General features: G+C 38.0%; 1 protein-coding gene and 1 non-coding gene across 2 annotated transcripts; one reads left to right on the forward strand and one right to left on the reverse strand.

The window, feature by feature from the left end:
• Positions 1 to 256: 256 nt before the first annotated feature.
• On the reverse strand, positions 257 to 364 carry LOC148581853 (small nucleolar RNA R71). Its single transcript, XR_015895665.1, has one exon. It is a non-coding gene; the product is annotated as a small nucleolar RNA R71 (small nucleolar RNA).
• Positions 365 to 21,888: 21,524 nt separating this feature from the next.
• OCT3 (organic cation/carnitine transporter 3) lies at positions 21,889 to 23,651 on the forward strand. Its single transcript, XM_016327038.3, has one exon. The coding sequence runs from the start codon at positions 21,985 to 21,987 to the stop codon at positions 23,509 to 23,511; it is 1,527 nt and encodes a 508-aa protein (XP_016182524.2). The 5' UTR covers positions 21,889 to 21,984; the 3' UTR covers positions 23,512 to 23,651.
• Positions 23,652 to 23,911: the final 260 nt, after the last annotated feature.

The following is a 23,911-nucleotide window of genomic DNA, read 5'->3' on the forward strand; positions in this document are numbered from 1 at the left end:
GATGCAGCAAAACTGCAAGTTTCATGGACTTCCATCTGAAGATCCTTTTCAGTTCTTAACTGAATTCTTGCAGATATGTGATACTGTTAAGACTAATGGAGTAGATCCTGAAGTCTACAAGCTCATGCTTTTCCCTTTTGCTGTAAGAGACAGAGCTAGAATATGGTTGGACTCTCAACCTAAAGATAGCCTGAACTCTTGGGATAAGCTGGTCACGGCTTTCTTAGCCAAGTTCTTTCCTCCTCAAAAGCTGAGCAAGCTTAGAGTGGATGTTCAAACTTTCAAACAGAAAGAAAGTGAATCCTTCTATGAAGCTTGGGAGAGATACAAACAGTTGACCAAAAAGTATCCTTCTGACATGCTTTCAGAATGGACCATCCTGGATATATTCTATGATGGTTTATCTGAGCTATCAAAGATGTCACTGGACACTTCTGCAGGTGGATCCATTCACCTAAAGAAAACGCCTGCAGAAGCTCAAGAACTCATTGACATGGTTGCTAATAACCAGTTCATGTACACTTCTGAGAGGAATCCTGTGAGTAATGGGACGCCTATGAAGAAGGGAGTTCTTGAAGTTGATACTCTGAATGCCATATTGGCTCAGAATAAAATATTGACTCAGCAAGTCAATATGATTTCTCAGAGTCTGAATGGAATGCAAGCTGTATCCAACAGTACTCAAGAGGCTTCTTATGAAGAAGAAGCTTATGATCCTGAGAACCCTGCAATAGCAGAGGTAAATTACTTAGGGTGAACCTTATGGAAACACCTATAACTCATCATGGAGAAATCATCCAAATTTCTCATGGAAGGATCAAAAGCCTCAACAAGGCTTTAATAATGGTGGAAGAAACAGGTTTAACAATAATAAACCTTTTCCATCATCCACTCAGCAACAGACAGAGAACTCTGAACAAAATACTTCTAATTTAGAAAACTTAGTCTCTGATCTATCTAAGGCCACTGTAAGTTTCATGAATGAAACAAGGTCTTCCATTAGAAATTTGGAAGCACAAGTGGGCCAGCTGAGTAAAAGGATCACTGAAATCCCTCCTAGTACTCTCCCAAGCAATACAGAAGAGAATCCAAAAGGAGAGTGCAAGGCCATTGACATAAGCACCATGGCCGAACCTGTAAGGGAAGGAGAGGACGTGAATCCCAAGGAGGAAGACCTCCTGGGACGTCCAGTGGTCAATAAGGAGCTTCCCTCTGAGGAACCAAAGGACTCTGAGGCTCATCTAGAGACCATAGAGATTCCATTGAACCTCCTTATGCCCTTCATGAGCTCTGATAAGTATTCCTCTTCTGAAGAGAATGAGGATGTTACTGAAGAGCAAACTGCCAAGTTTCTTGGTGCAATCATGAAGCTGAATGCCAAATTATTTGGCATTGATACTTGGGAAGTTGAACCTCCCTTGTTCATCAATAAACTAAGTGATCTGGATCAACTGACATTGCCTCAGAAGAGACAGGATCCTGGAAAGTTCATAATACCCTGTACCATAGGCACCATGATCTTTAAGGCTCTGTGTGACCTTGGTTCAGGAATAAACCTCATGCCCCTCTCTGTAATAGAGAAACTGGGAATCTATGGGGTGCAAGCTGCTAAAATCTCATTAGAGATGGCAGACAATTCAAGAAAACAGGCTTATGGACAAGTAGAGGACGTGTTAGTAAAGGTTGAAGGCCTTTACATCCCTGCTGATTTCATAGTCCTGGATACTAGAAAGGAAGAGGATGAATCCATCATCCTAGGAAGACCTTTCCTAGCCATAGCAAGAGCTGTGATTGATGTGGACAGAGGAGAATTGGTCCTTCAATTGAATAAGGACAACCTTGTGTTTACAACTCAAGGATCCCTCTCTGCATCCATGGAGAGGAAGCAGAAAAAGCTTCTCTCAAAGCAGAGTCAACCCAATCCCCCACAGTCAAACTCTAAGTTTGGTGTTGGGAGGCCACAACCAAACTCTAAGTTTGGTGTTGAACTCCCATATCCAAACTCTAAGTCTGGTGTTGGAAGGTCTCAACAATGCTCTGAACATCTGTGAGGCTCCATGAGAGCCCACTGTCAAGCTATTGACATTAAAGAAGCGCTTGTTGGGAGGCAACCCAATTTTTATTTATCTAACTATATTTTTCTTAGTTATATGTCTTTATAGGTTCATGATCATGTGGAGTCACAAAATAAATATAAAAATTGAAAACGGAATCAAAAACAGCAGAAGAAAAATCACACCCTGGAGGAGCATCTGCCTGGCGTTCAACGCCAGAACAGAGCATGGTTCTGGCGCTGAACGCCCAAAATGGGCAGCATCCTGGCGCTGAACGCCCAGAACAAGCATGGTTCTGGCGTTCAACGCCAGAAATGGCAACAAATGGGTGTTGAACGCCCAAAATGGGAACCAACCTGGCACTGAACGCCCAGAGTTGTGTGCAAGCGCATTTTACATGCCTAATATGGTGCAAGGGTGTAAATCCTTAAACACCTCAGGATCTGTGGACTCCACAGGATCATCTCAGGATTTGTGGACCCCACAGGATCCCCACCTACCTCCATTCACTTCTTCTCACCACTCTCTTTCACACAACCCCATAAACACTCTTCTCCAAAAACCCTTCACCAATCACCTCAATCTCTCTTCCCCATCACCTCTTCACCACTCACATCCATCCACTCTTCCCCATAAACCCCACCTACCTTCAAAATTCAAAACCAATTTCCCACCCAAACCCACCCATATGGCCGAAACCTCCCCCCCTCCCTTCCCTATATAAAGCCCTCCATTCTTCATCAAATTCACACAATACACCCCTCTACACCCTTCTTGGCCGAAACACTTCCCACTCTCCCTCTCCTCCATTTCTTCTTCTTCTTCATCTATTCTTTCTTTTATTGCTCGAGGGCGAGCAAAATTCTAAGTTTGGTGTGGTAAAAGCATAAGCTTTTTGTTTTTCCATTACCATTGATGGCACCTAAGACCGGAGAATCCTCTAGAAAGGGGAAAGGGAAGACAAAAGCTTCCACATCCGAGTCATGGGAGATGGAAAGGTTCATCTCCAAAGCCCATCAAGACCACTTCTATGATGTTGTGGCCAAGAAGAAGGTGATCCCTGAGGTCCCTTTTAAACTCAAAAGAAATGAGTATCCGGAGATCCGACATAAAATTCAAAGAAGAGGTTGGGAAGTTCTAACAAATCCCATCCAACAAGTCGGCATCCTAATGGTTCAAGAGTTCTATGCCAATGCATGAATCACCAAGAACCATGATCAAAGTAAGAACCCGGATCCAAAGAACTATGTTACAATGGTTCGGGGGAAATACTTAGACTTTAGTCCGGAGAATGTGAGGTTGATGTTTAACTTGCCCATGATGCAAGGAGATGAACGCCCCTACACTAGAAGGGTCAACTTTAATCAAAGGTTGGACCAAGTCCTTATGGACATATGTGTAGAAGGAGCTCAATAGAAGATTGACTCCAAAGGCAAGCCGGTTCAACTAAGAAGATTGGACCTCAAGCCTGTAGCTAGAGGATGGTTAGAGTTCATTCAATGCTCAATTATTCCCACTAGCAACCGGTCTGAAGTTACTATAGACCGGGCCATCATGATCCATAGCATCATGATTGGAGAAGAGGTGGAAGTTCATGAGATTATACCTCAAGAACTCTACAAGGTGGCTGACAAGTCCTCCACCATGGCAAGGTTAGCCTTTCCTCACCTCATTTGCCACCTATGCAATTCGGCTGGGATTGACATAGAGGGAGATATCCTCATCAAAGAGGACAAGCCCATCACTAAGAAAAAGATGGAGCAAGCAAGAGAGCCCACTCATGGAGCTCAAGAGGCGTATGAAGCTCATCACCATGAGATCCCGGAGATGCCTCAAATGCACTTTCCTCCACAAAACTATTGGGAGCAAATCAACACCTCCCTAGGAGAATTGAGTTCCAATATGGGACAACTAAGGGTGGAACATCAAGAGCACTCCATCATGCTCCATGAAATAAGAGAAGATCAACAAGCAATGAGGGAGGAGCAACAAAGACAAGGAAGAGACATAGAAGAGCTTAAGGACATCATTGGTTCCTCAAGAAGGAAACGCCACCACCACTAAGGTGGATTCATTCCTTGTTCTTACTTTCCCTGTTTTTCGTTTTCTATGTTATGTGTTTGTCCATGTTTGTGTCTTCATTACATGATCATTAGTAGTTAGTAACTTTGTCTTAAAGTTATAAATGTCCTATGAATCTATCACCTCTCTTAAATGAAAAATGTTCTAATTCAAAAGAACAACAAGTACATGAGTTTCGAATTTATCCCTGAACTTAGTTTAATTATATTGATGTGGTGACAATGCTTCTTGTTTTCTGAATGTATGCTTGAACAGTGCATATGTCTTTTGAAGTTGTTGTTTAAGAATGTTAAATATGTTGGCTCTTGAAAGAATGATGACTAGGAGACATGTTATTTGATAATCTGAAAAATCATAAAAATGATTCTTGAAGCAAGAAAAAGCAGCAAACAACAAAGCTTGCAGAAAAAAAATAGCGAAAAAAATTAGAAAGAAAAAGAAAAAGCAAGCAGAAAAAGCCAAAAGCTCTTAAAACCAAGAGGCAAGAGCAACAAGCCAATAACCCTTAAAACCAAAAGGAAAGGGCAAATAAAAAGGATCCCAAGGCTTTGAGCATCAGTGGATAGGAGGGTCTAAAGGAATAAAATCCTGGTCTAAGCGGCTAAACCAAGCTGTCCCTAACCATGTGCTTGTGGCGTGTAGGTGTCAAGTGAAAACTTGAGACTGAGCGGTTAAAGTCAAGGTCCAAAGCAAAAGAAGAGTGTGCTTAAGAACCCTGGACACCTCTAATTGGGGACTTTAGCAAAGCTGAGTCACAATCTGAAAAGGTTCACCCAATTATGTGTCTGTGGCATTTACGTATCCGGTGGTAATACTGGAAAACAAAGTGCTTAGGGCCACGGCCAAGACTCATAAAATAGCTGTGTTCAAGAATCATCATACTGAACTAGGAGAATCAATAACACTATCTGAACTCTGAGTTCCTATAGATGCTAATCATTCTGAACCCCAATGGATAAAGTGAGATGCCAAAACTATTCAAGAGGCAAAAAGCTATAAGTCCCGCTCATTTGATTGGAGCTATGTTTCATTGATAGTTTGGAATTTATAGTATATTCTCTTCTTTTTATCCTATTTGATTTTCAGTTGCTTGGGGACAAGCAACAATTTAAGTTTGGTATTGTGATGAGCGGATAATTTATACGCTTTTTGACATTGTTTTTAGTATGTTTTTAGTAGGATCTAGTTACTTTTAGGGATGTTTTCATTAGTTTTTATGTTAAATTCACATTTCTGGACTTTACTATGAGTTTGTGTGTTTTTCTGTGATTTCAGGTATTTTCTGGCTGAAATTGAGGGACTTGAGCAAAAATCAGATTCAGAGGTTGAAGAAGGACTGCTGATGCTGTTGGATTCTGACCTCCCTGCACTCAAAATGGATTTTCTGGAGCTACAGAGCTCAAAATGGTGCGCTTCTAATTGCGTTGGAAAGTAGACATCCAGGGCTTTCCAGCTATATATAATAGTCTATACTTTGGCAAAGTTTAGATGACGCAAACTGGCGTTCAACGCCAGCTCTCTGCCCAAATCTGGCGTCCAGCGCCAGAAAAGGATCCAAAACCAGAGTTGAACGCCAGAAATGGATCAAAACCTGGCGTTCAACTCCACAAATGGCCTCTGCACGTGGAAAGTTAAAGCTCAGCCCAAGCACACACCAAGTGGGCCCCGGAAGTGGATTTATGCATCAATTACTTACTTTTGTAAACCCTAGTAGCTAGTTTATTATAAATAGGACCTTTTACTATTGTATTAGGTATCTTTGATCAGTTGTATACTATCTTAGATCACGCTTAAGGGCTGGCCTCTCAGCCATGCCTGGACTTTCACTTATGTATTTTTAACGGTAGAGTTTCTACACTCCATAGATTAAGGTGTGGAGCTCTGCCGTTCCTCGAAGATTAATGCAAAGTACTACTGTTTTCTATTCAATTCATCTTGTTTCGCTTCTAAGATATTCATCCGTACTTCAATCTGAATGTGATGAATGTGACAATCATCATCATTCCCTATGAACGCGTGCCTGACAACCACTTCCGTTCTACCTTAGACTGAACGAGTATCTCTTAGATCTCCTAACCAGAATCTTCGTGGTGTAAGCTAGAATGATGGCGGCATTCAAGAGAATCCGGAAGGTCTAAACCTTGTCTGTGGTATTCCGAGTAGGATTCAATGATTGGATGACTGTGACAAGCTCCAAACTCGCGATTGCAGGGCGTTAGTGACAGACGCAAAAGGATAGTAAATCCTATTCCAGCATGATCGAGAACCGACAGATGAATAGCCGTGCCGTGACAGGGTGCATTGACCATTTTCACTGAGAGGATAAGATGAAGCCATTGACAAGGGTGATGCCTCCAGACGATTAGTCGTGCCGTGACAGGGCATTTGGATCATTTTCCTGAGAGAAGACCGAAAGTAGCCATTGACAATGGTGATGTATCACATAAAGCCAGCCATGGAAAGGAGTAAGACTGATTGGATGAAAATAGCAGGAAAGCAGAGGTTCAGAGGAACGAAAGCATCTCCATTCGCTTATCTGAAATTCTCACCGATGAATTACATAAGTATTTCTATCCCTATTTTATTATATTACTTTCGAAAACTCCATAACCATTTGATATCCGCCTGACTGAGATTTACATGGTGACCATAGCTTGCTTCATACCGACAATCTCCGTGGGATTCGACCCTTACTCACGTAAGGTATTACTTGGACGACCCAGTGCACTTGCTGGTTAGTTATGCGAAGTTCTGAAGATATGTTTAGACCATGGTCCTGTGCATCCGTTTTTGGTGCCATTGCCAGGGAATCAATTTCGAACAACAATTCACAACCTGAGTAGAAATTTTGCATACCATGGCCTCCCAACACCAAACTTAGAGTTTGACTGTGGGGGTTTTGTTTGACTCTATTCTGAGAGAAGCTTCTCATGCTTCCTCTCCATGGTTACAGAAGGAGAACCTTGAGTCTTAAATACAAGGTAGTCCTCATTCAACTAAAGGACCAACTCTCCTCTGTCAACATCAATCACAGCTTTTGTTGTGGCCAGGAAGGGTCTGCCAAGGATGATGAATTCATCCTCATCCTTCCTAGTGTCTAGGATTATGAAATCAGCAGGGATGTAAAGGCTTTCAACCTTCACTAGCACGTCCTCTACTAGTCCATAAGCCTGTTTCATAGATTTGTCTGCCATCTCTAGTGAGATTCTTGCAGCTTGTACCTCAAAGATTCCCAGTTTTTCCATTACAGAGAGGGACATGAGGTTTATCCCTGACCCCAAGTCACATAGAGCCTTCTCAAAGGTCATGGTGCCTATGGTACAAGGTATGAAGAATTTTCTGGGATCAAGTTTCTTCTGAGGTAATGTCTGCCTCATTAATGCATTCAGTTCACTGGTTAACAAGGGGGGTTCATCCTCCCAAGTCTCAGTACCAAATAACTTGGCATTCAACTTCATGATTGCTCCTAGATATTTAGCAACTTGCTCTTCAGTGATGTCTTCATCCTCTTCAGAGGAAGAATATTCATCAGAGCTCATGAATGGAAGAAGAAAGTTTAATGGAATCTCTATGGTCTCTGTATGAGCCTCAGATTCCTTTGGTTCCTCAAAGGGAAACTCCTTTCTATCCAGAGGACGTCCCATGAGGTCTTCCTCACTGGGACTCACGTCCTCCTCCTCCTCTGGGCATTCGGCCACACCAAGTAAGGTTATGGCCTTGCACTCTCTCTTGGGATTTTCTTCTGTATTGCTTGGGAGAGTACTGGGAGGAGTTTCAATAATCTTCTTACTCAGCTGACCCACCTGTGCCTCTAAATTTCTAATGGAGGACCTTGTTTCATCCATGAAACTTAGTGTGGTCTTGGATAGATCAGAGACTATGGTTGCCAGGCCAGAATGGCTCTGTTCAGAATTCTCTATCTGTTGCTGAGAAGATGATGGAAAAGGCTTGCTATTGCTAAACCTATTTCTTCCACCATTATTATTGAAGCCTTGTTGAGGCTTCTATTGGTCCTTCTATGAGAAATTTGGATGATTTCTCCATGAAGGATTATAGGTGTTTCCATAGGGTTCTCCCATGTAATTCATCTCTACTATTGCAGGGTTCTCAGGATCATAAGCTTCTTCTTCAGAAGATGCTTCTTTAGTACTGTTGGATGCAGCTTACAATCCATTCAGACTCTGAGAAATCATATTGACTTGCTGAGTCAATATTTTGTTCTGAGCCAATATGGCATTCATAGTTTCAATTTTAAGAACTCCCTTCTTCTGAGGCGTCCCCTTGTTCACAGGATTCCTCTCAGAGGTATACATGAACTGGTTATTTGCAACCATTTCAATGAGTTCCTGAGCTTATGCAGGGGTTTTCACGTGAAGAGATCCTCCTGCAGAATAGTCCAATGACATTTTTGACAACTCAGACAGACCATCATAGAATATACTTATGATGCTCTATTCTGGAAGCATGTCAGTAGGACACCTTTTGAGCAGTTGCTTGTATCTTTCCCAAGCTTCATAGAGGGATTCTCCTTCCTTCTGTCTGAAGGTTTGGATTTCCACTCTAAGCTTGCTCATCTTTTGAGGTGGAAAGAATTTGGCAAGGAAAGCACTGACCAGCTTATCTCAAGAGTTCAGGCAATCATTAGGTTGTGAATCCAACCATGTTCTAGCTCTGTCTCTTACATCAAAAGGGAAAAGCATAAACCTGTAGACCTCGGGATCAACTCCATTGGTCTTGACAGTGTCACAGATTTGCAAGAATTCAGCTAAAAACTGATGAGGATCTTCCATCGGAAGTCCATGAAACTTGCAGTTCTGTTGCATTAGAGAAACTAATTGAGGCTTAAGCTCAAAGTTGTTTTTTCCAATTGCAGGGAGTGAGATGCTTCTTCCATAGAAGTTAGAAGAGGGTGCAATGAAGTCAACAAGCATCTTCCTTGCATCTCCACCATTATTGTTGGGTTTGGCCATCTCCTCTTCCTTTTCAAAAAATTCTATCAGGTCCTCTCCAGAGTGTTGTGCTTTAGCTTCCCTTAGCTTCCTCTTCAGAGTCCTTTCAGGTTCAGGATCAGCTCCAACAAGAATGTTCTTATCCTTGTTCCTACTCATATGAAAAAGAAGAGAATAGAGAAAGTATGGAATCCTCTATGTTACAGTATAGAGATTCCTTTATGTGAGTGGAAGAAGGGAAGAATAGAAAAAGGAGAAGAGAAGAACTCGAACACAGAGGAGAAGAGGGGGTTCGAATTATGAGTAGAAGAGAAGTGTTAGTAGATAAATAAATAAATAGAAAGAGATGAGAGGGGGAAGAATTCGAAAATTAAATAAAATGAAATAAAAAAATTTTTGTTTTTATTTTAACTATTAGTTCTAATTCGAAATTTAAAAAGAAAAATAAAATTAAATTAAGTTAAAATTTAAAACAATTAGTTAATTAAAAAGGAATTTTGAAAAAGAGGGGAGAAGTTTTCGAAAATTAGAGAGAAAATTAGTTAGGTGGTTTTGAAAAAGATAAGAATTTTAAAATCAAACAAAAAGTTAAGTAGTTAATTGAAAAAGATTTGAAAATCAAATTTGAAAAGATAAGAAGTTAGAAAAGATTTTGAAACTGATTTTGAAAAAGATATGATTGAAATTGAAAAAGATATGATTGAAAATCATTTTGAAAAAGATTTGAATTAAAAATTAAAAAGATTTGATTTTGAAAATTGAAATTGATTACTTGACTAACAAGAAACTAAAAGATATAATTCTAAAATTTAAAGATTGAACCTTTCTTAATATGCAAGTAATAAACTCAAAATTTTTTTGAATCAATCACATTAATTGTTAGTAAAGATTTTGAAAAATATGGAATAAAATAAGAAAAAGATTTTTGAAAATCAATTTGAATTTTTGAAAATATGAAAGAAAAATGAAGAAGATTTGATTTTTTTTTTTAAAAAAAAGATTTAAAAAAGATAGAAATTTTAAATTGAAAATTTGATTTGACTCATAAGAAATAACTAAATTTTGAAAAAAAATTTGAAAAAGTCAACTCAAATATTCGAAATTTATGAGAAGAAAAAGGGAAAGATATTTTTTAATTTTTGAATTTTTAATGAAGAAAGAGAAAAACAACAAAAAGACTCAAAACTTGAAAATTATGAATCAAAACACACAATGCATGCAAGAACACTTTGAATGTCAAGATGAACACCAAGAACTTATTTTTGAACATTTTTAAGAAAAGAAAAAAATGCAAGACACCAAACTTAGAAATTTTCAATATTTAGACACTAATAAATTGAAATTGCACATGAAAAACAAGAAAAGACACAAAACATGAAAATGCAAAGATTAAACAAAGAAGATCATCAAGAACAACTTGAAGATCATGAAGAACACATGAACACACTTTCGAAAAATGCAAGAAGAATAAAGACATGCAGTTGACACCAAACTTAAAAATTGACACTAGACTCAAACAAGAAACATAAAATTATTTTTGCTTTTATGATTTTATTAATTTTTTTTGGATTTTTTTTTAAAAATTATTTTAGAAAAAGAAAAATAAGAATTTCAAAATTTTTAATAGGAATTCCAGGAATCATGCAATGTTAGTCTAAAGCTCCGGTCCAAGAATTAGACATGGCTTACTAGCCAGCCAAGCTTTCAGTGAAAGCTTCGGTCCAAAACACTAGACATGGCCAATGGCCAGCCAAGCTTTAGCAGATCATTACATACAAAAGCTAAATTGCTGAGAAAGACAAAGAAGCTCTTCTAATGATAATTGAAACCTCGGTCCAAAGGATTAGACATGGCTTAACAGCAATCCATAAGATCTTCAAGGAAAAAGCAATCCATAAGATCTTCAAGAGGAAGAACTAGTCGCCATCACTAAGGTGGACCCGTTCTTTAATTTTCTTGTTCTTTATTTTTCTATTTTTCGTCTACTATGCTTTATGTTTATCTATGTTTGTGTTTTCATTACATGGCCATTAGTGTCTAGTGTCTATGCCTTAAAGATGTGAATGTCCTATGAATCCATCACCTCTCTTAAATGAAAAATGTTCTAAAAATAAAAGAACAAGAAGTACATGATTTCGAATTCATCCTTGAAATTAGTTTAATTATTTTGATGTGGTGACAATACTTTTTATTTTCTGAATGAATGCTTGAACAGTGCATATGTCTTTTGAATTTGTTGTTTATGAATGTTAAAATTGTTGACTCTTGAAAGAATAATGAAAAAGGAGAAATGTTATTGATAATCTGAAAAATCATAAAATTGATTCTTGAAGCAAGAAAAAGCAGTGAAGAACAAAGCTTGCGAAAAAAAATATGGCAAAAATAAGAGAAAAAAAGAAAGAAAAAGAAAAAGCAAGCAGAAAAAGCCAAAAGCTCTTTAAACCAAAAGGCAAGAGAAAAAAGCCAATAACCCTTTAAACTAAAAGGCAAGGGTAAAAGGATCTAAGGCTTTGAGCATTAATGGATAGGAGGGCCTAAAGGAATAAAATCCTGGCCTAAGCGGCTAAACCAAGCTGTCCCTAACCATGTGTTTGTGGCGTGAAGGTGTCAAGTGAAAGCTTGAGACTGAGCGGTTAAAGTCGTGGCCCAAAGCAAAAAAAGAGTGTGCTTAAGAACCCTGGACACCTCTAATTGGGGACTCTAGCAAAGCTGAGTCACAATATGAAAAGGTTCACCCAGTTATGTGTCTGTGGCATTTATGTATCCGGTGGTAATACTGGAAAATAAAGTGCTTAGGGCCACGGCCAAGACTTATAAAGTAGCTGTGTTCAAGAATCAACATACTGAACTAGGAGAATCAATAACACTATCTAAATTCTGAGTTCATATAGATGCCAATCATTCTGAACTTCAAAGGATAGAGTGAGATGCCAAAACTATTCAGAGGCAAAAAGCTACTAGTCCCGCTCATCTAATTGGAGCTAAGTTTCATTGATATTTTGGAATTTATAGTATATTCTCTTCTTTTTATCCTATTTGATTTTCAGTTGCTTGGGGACAAGCAACAATTTAATTTTGGTGTTGTGATGAGCGGATAATTTATACGCTTTTTGGCATTGTTTTCAGCTAGTTTTTAGTATAATTTAGTTAGTTTTCTGGAGCTACAGAAACCCAATTGGCGCGCTCTCAATTACGTTGGAAAGTAGACATCTAGGGCTTTCCAGCAATATATAATAGTCCATACTTTGCTTGAGTTTTGATGACACAAACTGGCGTTCAAACGCCAACTTCCTGCCCTATTCTGAAGTTAAACGCCAGAAACAGGTTACAAACCAGAGTTAAACACCACAAACAGGCTGCAACCTGGTGTTTAACTCCAAGAGAAGTCTCTACACGTGTAAAACTCAATGCTCAGCCCAAGCACACACCAAGTGGGCCCAGAAGAGGATTTCTGCATCATTTACTCATTTCTGTTAACCCTAGCTACTAGTTTAGTATAAAAACTACTTTTAGTGATCTATTTTACATCCTTGATCAGTTTTATGCTATCATAGATCATATTGTACACGTTTAGGGGGCTGGCCTCACGGCCATGCCTGGACCTTCATCAGTTATGTATTTTCTACGGTGGAGTTTCTACACCTCATAGATTAAGAATGCATATATCTTAGCCTCCTGATCGTGAGATCAGAGTCTTCGTGGTATAAGCTATAATCAATTGGTAGCATTCTTGAGATCCGAAAAGTCTAAACCTTGTCTGTGGTATTTTGAATAGGATCTGGGATGGGATGACTATGACAAGCTTCAAACTCGCGAGTGTTGGGCGTAGTGACAGATGCAAAAGGATCAATGGATCCTATTCTAACATGAGTGAGAATCGACAGATGATTAGCCGTGCGGTGACAGTGCATATGGACTATTTTCACTGAGAGGACGGACGGTAGCCATTGACAACGGTGATCCCCCAACATATAGCTTGCCATGGAAATGAGTATGAATGATTGAATGAAGACAGTAGGAAAGCAGAGATTCAGAAGCAACAAGCATCTCCATACACTTATCTGAAATCCCACCAATGAATTACATAAGTATTTCTATCTTATTTCATATTTTATTTTAATTACTCAAAACCTCATAACCAATTGAATCTGCCTGACTGAGATTTACAAGATGACCATAGCTTGCTTCAAGCCGACAATCTCCGTGGGATCGACCCTTACTCACGTAAGGTTTATTACTTGGACGACCCAGTGCACTTGCTGGTTAGTTGTGTGGAGTTGTGAAAAGGAATTGAGATTATGATCGTGCGTACCAAGTTTTTGGCGCCGTTGAGATCACAATTTCGTGCACCACCATCCTTGAGAGGACAGTCATATTTGTTTTATCAAATTACTTTTGTGATTTGTTGTAAGCTTGGCTCTTTTGCCAACTTGTTTTTGTACAAGTGGATTGATAAGGTTGGACCGCGATCTGCTTATATAACTTCTTACACCAATTTAAATCTTGTCGTTTTATCTTGCCGACCACTAAGATCGGACAATGATTTTTGCGTTTTGTCGAGTTTAAATTGGTGCATATAATAGAATAAATAATCATAGAAAATGGAATATAAATAATATCATTAATGAAAAATGATTTATAGGTCCATTTGCTATTTGCTACTAACAGTTTTCCTATTTTAACTCCTAGCCCTTACTGTGATGCCTTATTAAAACCCCGTTCAGGAAAATCCTTTTTAGGAAAAAAACTGTGAAGTCGGAAAAAAAGAGTACACCAAGGAGCAAGGTTCACTTTCTAGCTGTAGTACCTCTTCATGTTGCATGCATGCCAAGACCTAGGGAGCTTGTTTCCTTGTAGGTTGGACACTTTGTAGTAACATTTTCCCAATACTTCAATAATCTTGTAACGTCCTTTCCAATTTGCAGCCAATTTTCCTTCGCCCGATTTCTCTACCCCGATGTCAATCTTGATAAGGACAAGGTCGTTTGTTGCGAAGTTTCTTCTAATAACTTTTTTATTGTACCTTGTAGAAATCTTTTATTTCAACGCTTCCTCTCTTATCCGAGCTTGTTCCTAGACTTCTAGAAGGAGGTCGAGCTCTTCTTTTTTAGCTTGGATATAACTTACTTCATTGTAGAATCTCACCCTTGGACTTTCTCTGTTGACTTCTATGAGGATCATAACTTCTATGCCATAATCAAGTAGGAACGGAGATTCTCATTGTAGAATCGAGAGTTGTCTGATATGCCTATAGAACTTGGGGGAGTTCTTATACCCATGCTATTTTGCGAAAGGCCGTGGCAGAGTAATGCTGATGAGCTTTTTTGGTGGCGCCACATGGAAGTTGGCATGCATTTGACAGGGTGGGCACTTCTTAACGAAGTCTGCCACTTCCCTCTATAAGGTCGGCTAATAAAAACCGGCTCGTAACACCTTCTGAGTTAGTGACCTTACTCCTAGATGATTTTCACAAATGCCACCGTGGATTTCTTTTAGGACCTCTTCAGTCTTAAAGATCAAAACGCACTTTAGTAAGGGGTAGATACTTCTCTTCTATAGAGGACATCATGAACCAAAGTGTAGTTCTGTACTTCCCTTATAAGTCTCTTTGCCTCCCTTTCTTCTTTAGGAAGAATATCAAATTTGAGATATTCGATGATGGGAGTCATCCAACCCAAATTTAGATTGGAGATCGTCAGCGCATATGACCTGTTGACATCTTTAGCCAATGATGGTGTGTGGAGAGTTCCTGGACCAAACTTCTGTTATTGCCCCCTGGTTTGGTACTGGCCAGTTTGAAAAGGGCATCTACTCGGTAGTTGAGAACCTGATTAATATGTCTGACCTCTACTTCATATTTTGCTTTGTTGTTAGAGGCTGAAAACTCGAATTTTAGTAAAAGCTCTACCCGAGTTCCTTCTTCATTCTCAAGAATGATTCCTGCTCCACTACTAGCTTTATTTGACGAGTCGTACACATATAGATGCCAGATTCTAGAGCTTCCTTGTAGTTCTCCTGTGTATTCAGCTAAAAAGTCGTCCAAGCATTATGACTTAATGGTTACCCGAGCTTTATACTTTAGATTGAACTCGGACAATTTCATAGCCCATTGTAACATCCGTCCTGCAATATCCATCTTTTGGAGAATTGCTTCATGGGTTGATTAGTTCGGACTTTAATGGTGTGAACTTGGAAATAAGGTTATACTCTTTTGGAAGCAAAAACTAGGGCGTAAGCAAATTTTTCTATTCGTTGATAATTTAATTCTGCCCTCTGTAATGCTTTGCTCGTTAAGTAGATAGGTCATTGCCCCTCCCTATCTTCTCAAATGAGGACCGAGGCTATAGCCTTATCTGTGATGGCTAGGTATAGCACGAACTCTTCCTCTTCTTCAGATCGAGTAAAGATTGGTGATTAGCTCAAGAAGTTCTTGAAGTCTTAAAAAATTTTGTTCACATCCTTGAGTCCACTAGAATTCATGTCCTTTCTTGAAGATTCCAAACAAGGGTAGGGATTTCAAGGTTAATCCCGCCAAGAATTTGGACAAGGCTACCAGTCTGTCATTTAGCTACTGGACTTCCTTTAGACAGGTTATGCTTTTCATCTCCATGATGGCCCTACATTTGTTTGGGTTGGTTTCAATGTCTCTTTGAGTGAGCATGAATCCCAAAAACTTTTTTACTCCACTGCAAGGGTGCATTTTGTAGGATTTAATCTCATCTCGTCCTGCCTTATTGTGTTAAAAACTTTCACAAGGTTGGACAGTAGGCTGACTTTCTCCTTGGATTTGACAAGCATGTCGTCTATATAGACCTCCATCAATTTTCCAACCCAAAGGGTATTACTACATAGCAATAGTTTGCCCTAGGAGTAATGAAGGATGTTTTCTCCTGATCCGGCTTGTACTTTAGAATTTGATTATATCCTAAGTATGTATCCATAAAGAACAGGTATTTATAGCCCGAAACTGAGTTTACCAGAGCATCAATACTAGAAAGAGGGTGACGAGCGCTAAACACCGGTTTAGAAATTTTCACAAGTTTAAGGCTCATAATTCGTTGTAGCTTTAAACCGAAATTCAACGCTCTCTAAAGTTTAGTAAAAATGTCACAAGTTCAAATCAATAATCGGGAGTTTAATTTCAGGTCGTTCTCCCTAAGAATTATAATCAGATCTATGAAAGATCGGGATTTTGAGCGCAATAAACAAGAAATGTAAATAACAAGAATTTAAAGAAGCAAGTAATAACTAAATATCAAGGGAAATTAAACTACAGATAATTATGGCAATTAACTAGTAAAATAAATCAAATTCAAGTGCTAAAAAAATCTTGGCTAAGTTGAGGGTTAAGGATTAGTATCTTTGCCACTAATCACAACATGATAATTACAAAGAGAAAATCCAATTCGTTAACCTCTATAAATTGAGGAAAGTCAATTAGACTTAATTAATCCTAATCCATAAACCAACTTACTAATTGAGTCAGTAAAAGATTAGCGTCAATAGAAACAAGATTAACTAAAATCTCTAAATTATCAATCAACTTGGACATTAGTGACTCAAGGTCACCCAAGTTCCCACCCAAGCCAAGAATGAAAACCTACTACTCTATAATTAGAAAAGATATTTTATCAAACACTTGGTAAGCATAAAAGAAAAGCATTATAAATTGCATGAATTAATAAAATCTATGACTGCCCAATGCAAGAAAGAAATAATAACAACTCAAGTAAGCATCAATAAAGCATATATAGAAACATCAAATTGTATTAAAAAAATGAGAATTCAATAATTGTTAATAAACTAAAAATAGCAAAGAAATAAGAAACTAACAAGAGAAACCTAGTAAACTAAGATGGTAGAGCAAGATAATGTAAAGAAAACCTAAAACTAGAAAGAAATTAAACTATAATCCTAGAATTCTAGAGAGAAATTAGAGCTTCTCTCTTTAAAATTTCACTAAAACATGATTAAAAAAAACCTAAATTAAGACTACTTGGTTGATCCCCTCGAATTCTTGCTTCAAATACTTCAAAAATGACTTGGATTAGGCCTAAAATGGGCTAGGAATTACGAGTCACGTGCCATTTTAAGTGAGGTATGAGACTGGAATGATGCGTATGGATGAACCATGCATATGGACGATTGGCAGTTTTGCAGAACTCCATTTCTTCATGAATTATTCACTTTTAGATGCTTTTCTTCCATATTTCCAAGCCATCCTTACCTTCTAAATCTTAAATCACTAAAATAAACATATCAAGGCATCAAATAGAATAAAAATAAAATTAATTTGACAATTTACAAGTCCAAAAAATATGTTTTTAACAATTAAACACAAGTAGGAGAGAATTCACAAAAGTATGCATTTTCAAGGAATAAGTGTGAGATAAGTTAATAAATTCCACTATTTTCAACTCAAAAATCATCATAAAATATGGCTTTATCAGAGGGTAAGGGTCCTTGGGACAAGCTTTGTTAAGATCAGTATAGTCGATGCACATCCTCCATTTCTTCTGTTTCTTCATGAGTACCACATTAGCGAGCCATAATGGGTATTTTACTTTCCTTACGAACACAGCTTCTAACAGCGCATGTACTTATTCTTCTATGACTTCGGCTCTTTCGGAACTCTGAGTTTTCGTTGTTTCTGCTGGACAGCTAAAAGGCAAGCTTGTGGCTCATGAGGTCGGGATGGATTCCTGGCATGTCTGAGACTTTCTAGGCGAAGAGATTGGAATTTTTTCACAAGAGCTTAACAAGTTCTTGTTTTAGCTGTTCTTCTAGATTGGCCCCCACATTTGTCGTCTTTTTTACCTCATCCCCGATTTGAACCTTTTTAATTTTTCTTTCAGGTTGGGGTCTCAATTCCTTTCTGATTCGGACACACCTCCGAGCTCTATGGTATTGACCTCTTTTGCACATCCCATAGGTTCAGAATTTCGTTATAACACCTCCTTACTAGTTTCTGATCTCCCCTCACAGTTGTTATTCCTTCAGGAGTAGAGAACTTTATACAGAGATAGGAGTTGAAACTACTGCCATAAGTCAGTTTAATATTGTCCGACCTATAAACACATTGTAACCAGATGCTACATCTACCACAATATAGTCTATACTTAATGTTCTTGCTTTTGTGCCCTTGCCAAATGTTGTGTAGAGAAGGATGAACCTGAGAGGTCGGATATGAGTATCTCCTAGACCGAAGAGGGTATATGGGTACGCTCTTAAGTCCTTTTTCTCTAGGCCCAGCTTGTCAAAAGCTAGTTTGAATAGGATGTCCATCGAACTCCCTTGATCTATCAAGGTTCTATGAAGATTTGCATAGGTGATGATCATTGTGATTACTATCAGGTCGTCGTGCTTGAGCGTCACTCCTCGTGCATCTTCTTTGGTGAAGATTATTGTAGGTAGGTCGAGTATTTCAGCATCTTCACGACTTGGTATACTTCTTTTAGATACCTCTTCCGGGAGGATTTTATTATCCCCCTCCTGCGAACCCTCCAAATTTCATGTGGACGTGCCTTTTAGGAGTTCGTTGAGGTCGGTCTCGCCTGTCCCGGTCTTCATCTCTTTTCCTGTTGTTGTGATCGTCCGACCTCTCAGCAAGATATCTATCGAACCGACCTTATATGGTCAGTTGTTCAATGACATTCTTTAAAGCATAGCAATAGTTGGTGGAATGGCCATATATCCTGTGGTATTCGAAAAATTCTGACCGATTTTTACCTTTCTTGCTTTTAGTATGTCTAGGAGGCGGTATCTTTTCAATGTGGCAGATTTCTCTGTACACATCGACAAGGAAGACCCGTAGCGGGATATAAGAATGGTATCTTTGATGTCTCTCTGAGTTGTACTCTACTTTTTTCTTTTCTTTTTTTTCTTACACCGGACTTGATACTACCTGTTCTGTCCTGATATGGGTTCCCTTAGTCTTGTCATTTCTTTCATGTTGATATATTTCTTCGTCTGCTCTTCTATCTCATATAAAGATATTGGGTGTCTCTTTGATATGGATATGGATTGCAAGAATGGGACTTCTCTGAGTCCATTGACTAACCCCATAATGACTGCTTCGGTAGGTAAGTTTGGAATCTCCGTGCACGCTTTGTTGAACCTTTTCATATAACCTCGCAAAGATTCCCCGACCTTTTATTTTACATCCAAGAGACTTGGGGCATGCTTGATCTTATCTTTCTGGATGGAGAATCGGGTAAGAATATTTCTCGCCAAATCGTCGAAGCAGGTGACCGATTTGGGTGGTAAACTATCGAACTACTTCATTGCCAAGAAATTTTTACAGTGCGTTGCATCTGATGCGCCTGCCAAATACATGTAACTTTTGAAATTACTCAGATGATGTTTTGGATTGGTGGTTCCATCGTAGAGGTACATATATAGACTTTTGAAGTTTCTGAAATCTTTAGCTCGCATGATTTCTTCTATGAATATATCTTCACCTCCTAAGGGCAGTTTTGCTCAATCGGCTCGTGCTCTCCTACCCTTAAGGTCGGATTCCAACTTCTCGAGTTTTTCTTCCAGTTCTCTTCATCGTCATATCTCCCTTTGTGGAGTTCATTCCAATTCACGTTGTCATTTTCTCTCATCTAACTGACTTTGATGTCCGTGAACCAATCTCATGAGTTCAGTAGGATCTCTTTCTTCCGATCCTCCCGATTGATGGACTTCTGAGCTTATTCTCTGTCCTACTTGATTTGCAGGATGCGTATCACCAGTAACACCTTTTCCTTTGTCAGGTCGAGGAGGTATGACGAATGCACGATCATCGTTGTGTTGTTCTTTTTCATAGGTCTCTTAGTCAGAAGTCGTGTGTCCGTTTTCTAGAATGTCGTCTGTCATCATATGGTGTCGATTACAAGGTCTCTGGTAACGGCGCCAATGTTGCGAAGGTTATCTGAAACTGTGATTTAGTCCTAAACGTGAGGTCCAAGCTCCATTTGGGGTTGTGTCCGATGTTTCCTTGTGATGAGGTGTCGTTGTCCGATGTCTTGGTGAAGGTACGAGGTGGTACCTGTAAGACTCCGATCCTTAAGTTAGCAAGAATTTTAGGTAGATTTTTATGTAGATTGGAATTCCAAAAATACCTAAGAGTGTCAAAGTATTTATAAGTGTAGATATAGAATTAATAACTATCTTTTAAATAGCTTCACCTTTGATGGTAGATTGGTTACTTCCTTTTAATAAGAAAATTATTCATATCTCTTTTAGATAAGTAGGAGAAATTATAAGAATTAGTTACTTATTTAGATAAATAGGATTAGACTCATGTCGACCGTATTCAATCTCTATGTGACCGGGTAGATAATAGCGTAAAACTAAATATTATCTATAGTGTTGATTCAACTTTATTTCTTTTTGGAACGGGCTAAGTTTGTGCATCAGTATTTGAACAAGTAATTTAATAGTTAATTTTTTTGTGTAATAACATTTTTTAATAAATAATTATTTTAAAAAATTAACAATTAATTCTAACGGTCTTATTTTAAAACAAAGGCGTTGCTAGTTTCTATGCTTTCTGCCGTTTAGCAAATCAGATCAACCGCCCCTAGGTATCATTTTTGTTCTGTTCGGCGAACTAGTGCAGTTTTCTTATGACATGACAACTTAAAGTACTAAAGTAGGCCCTCAAATCATATCATTGGAGATGTGATCAGAATCGTATGGTTATTTTACTCTTCGATCATGTTCATCCTCATGGATGTCCACAACCATTTGCCGATAATTATGATTTCGGATAATTATGAACTAGGAATATGATGATGCAGAATACCAACCGAACACAAGATGATAATTTTCTATCAATACCCAAAGAAAAAATTTTCAATAATTTTTGTGTTTTGTGATCAGCACTTAATCATAAAAAAAAAGTAAGTAATTTTTTATTATTGAATATAATCTTATATCATTAAAAATACTATTAATAATCAATTAATAATTACAAAATATAAAAGTTATTGTCCCTAACACTCCTCCCCTCCAAAAGGTTTACTGACCCACCTTTTCAAGCATTTGTTAGTATTAGAATGACAGAGAGCGTGACATTGGTTTGATATGTGATAACTAGCAAATGTAACACAAGCTGTACTATCATATAAAATTGATTTAGTTTAATTTAACTAATAATAATAATAATAATAATAATAATAATATAATTAAAATTAATAATTAAAAATAATTATTTTACCATTAAAAATAATAGTTATATATATATATATATATATATATATATATATATATATATTTGTGTTTTATAGTAATTTATTAAGAAAAATCTTAGAAAATCAATAGTTTTCAGTAAAAAAAAATGAGAAGCTGACAAATATCAACTCAAAAAGTAAATGTAAAAAAATATTAGTCACCTGATATTTTTAATTAAAATTATGTTATGTGTACATTAAAATCAGTCACTAAAATCTGTTACTAATATAAAATATATGTTAGAATATAAATACGCATTGAAAATAAATTAAACTACACATGTATTTATACACAAATATATTGGTGACTAATTTTAGTCACTAATTTGTTGTACAAATAGCATTTTTATTTTAATTATTAATAAGTTAACAAAACTTATAAATTGCAGCATAAATAAATTTGACTTTCCATAATTTCATGACTGCAATTATTATATTCACAATTTAGATAATCTTTTACTTTCATCAAATTTATTTTATTTATTTAAAAAAAACCCCATATGTTCAAATTGTAACGATTAATAAATGGTTAGATCTAAATAGTAATAGTATATATATCACATCATTCTAGCTAGAAACTAATTACTATCTAAGATTTCTTTCCTTTATAAAGCCTTAAATCTTAACACACATCCATATATAGTTTCCAACAACATTTATTCGAACATACAATGCATATCTATGGCTGAGTCAACCCCTCTTCTCTCTCAACCAACTGATTCTGATTCTTCTCTTACAGAACCACCTCCGTTATTATTATCAGAAAAACACCTTCCTTCTCTTGCTTCAACGGTTGAGAAATGCATTGGAGAATTCACTTGGTCCCAATTCCTGCAAGCAGTTCTTGTCTCCTTTGCTTGGGTCTTTGATGCTCAACAAACATTCATCAGCGTCTTCACCGATGCACAACCATCACTGAACTGCACCGAAAAGGACGACCACGTCAGCATCGGAAGAGCCTCCATTATATCCGAATGGGGCTTGGAATGCGAAAACTCCTTCGTCACAAGCCTTCCGGCTTCTTTGTTCTTTCTTGGATGCTTAGTCGGTGGCATTGTTCTTGCCACGCTGGCTGATTCCTCCCTAGGCCGCAAGAACATGCTCTTATTTTCGTGCCTTTTCATGTCCCTCTCTTCGCTACTCGCCGCATTCTCTATAAATATTTGGGTATACTCTCTGATCAAATTTCTCTGCGGATTTGCCCGCGCCACTATCGGGACCTCGGCTCTCGTTCTAACTTCTGAGCTCGTAGGTAACCGGTGGCGCGGGCAAATAAGCGTGGTTGGATTCTTTTGCTTCACCATCGGGTTCTTGTCCCTTCCTGCAATGGCTTACGCTAACAGAAACTCTTCATGGCGAAACCTTTACATGTGGACTTCAATTCCAGCCATTTTCTATTGCGTGATTGTCAAGTTCTTCGTTCGCGAGTCCCCAAGATGGCTTCTAGTGAAAGGAAGAAAAGAAGAAGCAGCAGAGACGTTGAAATGCATCTCTTCAATCACTCAGAGTAACGTTAACCTCGCAGTCAACGGAATATTCCCAAGCAATGTGGATCCGGATCTAACCATGAACAATACCGATCTGTATTGCGCTTTGAAGATTCTGTTGCAAAAGAAATGGTCTTCTAGAAGGTTATGGACGGTTATGGCTTCCGGATTCGGAATTGGATTGGTGTATTACGGTATGCCGTTAGGGCTTGGAAACTTGTCCTTCAACCTTTATCTCAGTGTCACGCTTAACGCGTTATCGGAGCTTCCGTCTTCTCTGTTGACTTTCGTGCTTATCGATAAGTTCAAGAGAAGAAACGCGCTTCTTGTTTTCACAGTTGTGAGTGGAGTATTCAGTGTGTTGTCGAGCATAGAAGGTAAGGTGTGGAGTCAGATGGAAATTTGGTTTGAATTGATATCGTTCTTTAGTGCTTGCACGGCGTTTAACGTGTATCTGATCTACACGACGGAGCTGTTTCCGACTTGCGTGAGAAACTCGGCGTTGTCGATGGCGAGACAAGCGCTGGTGTTGGGTGGGTCGATTAGTCCGGTAGTGGTGGGTGAAGGTAGGAAGAACAAGTTTGTTTGTTATGGAGTTTTTGGGTTGGTGATTTGTTGTAGTGGTGTATTTGGGGTATTCTTACCTGAGACAAGAGGGAGACCCCTTTCTGATACCATGGAAGATGAAGAAAGCAAAGGGCGTAGTGCCACGTTAGCATGATGGACAAAGGAATTTTCTTTTTCAGGTGCTCTAAACAAAATAATAAGATATTTATGGATGGAGTTGGTTCGGTTTTGCATTTTGTTATGTATTCGAATTAAATAAAACTGATTAAAAATAAATTGGTTCGATTGGAGTAATTGATTATCTGGTGAAATAAGAATTTATAAAAAAAATAAAAAAATAAAAATTTTATTTTAAAAATTTTATAAATATAGTAAATATGTAAAATTAATAAAAATTATATAGAATTTGTGATGAACATGAGTTTTAACAAGAATTAAGAATTTAAAATTTTAACAAAAAATTAACAGTCAAAGGAGACGACGTTGTTTTGGTGACGAGTAGACGACGGCGGCACTGCTAGAGAGAAGACGACGCTGCCGGAGAAGACAATACT

Source organism: Arachis ipaensis, chromosome B10, assembly GCF_059453495.1.
Source record: "Arachis ipaensis isolate K30076 ecotype BB chromosome B10, ASM5945349v1, whole genome shotgun sequence".
Classification (NCBI taxonomy): domain Eukaryota; kingdom Viridiplantae; phylum Streptophyta; class Magnoliopsida; order Fabales; family Fabaceae; genus Arachis; species Arachis ipaensis.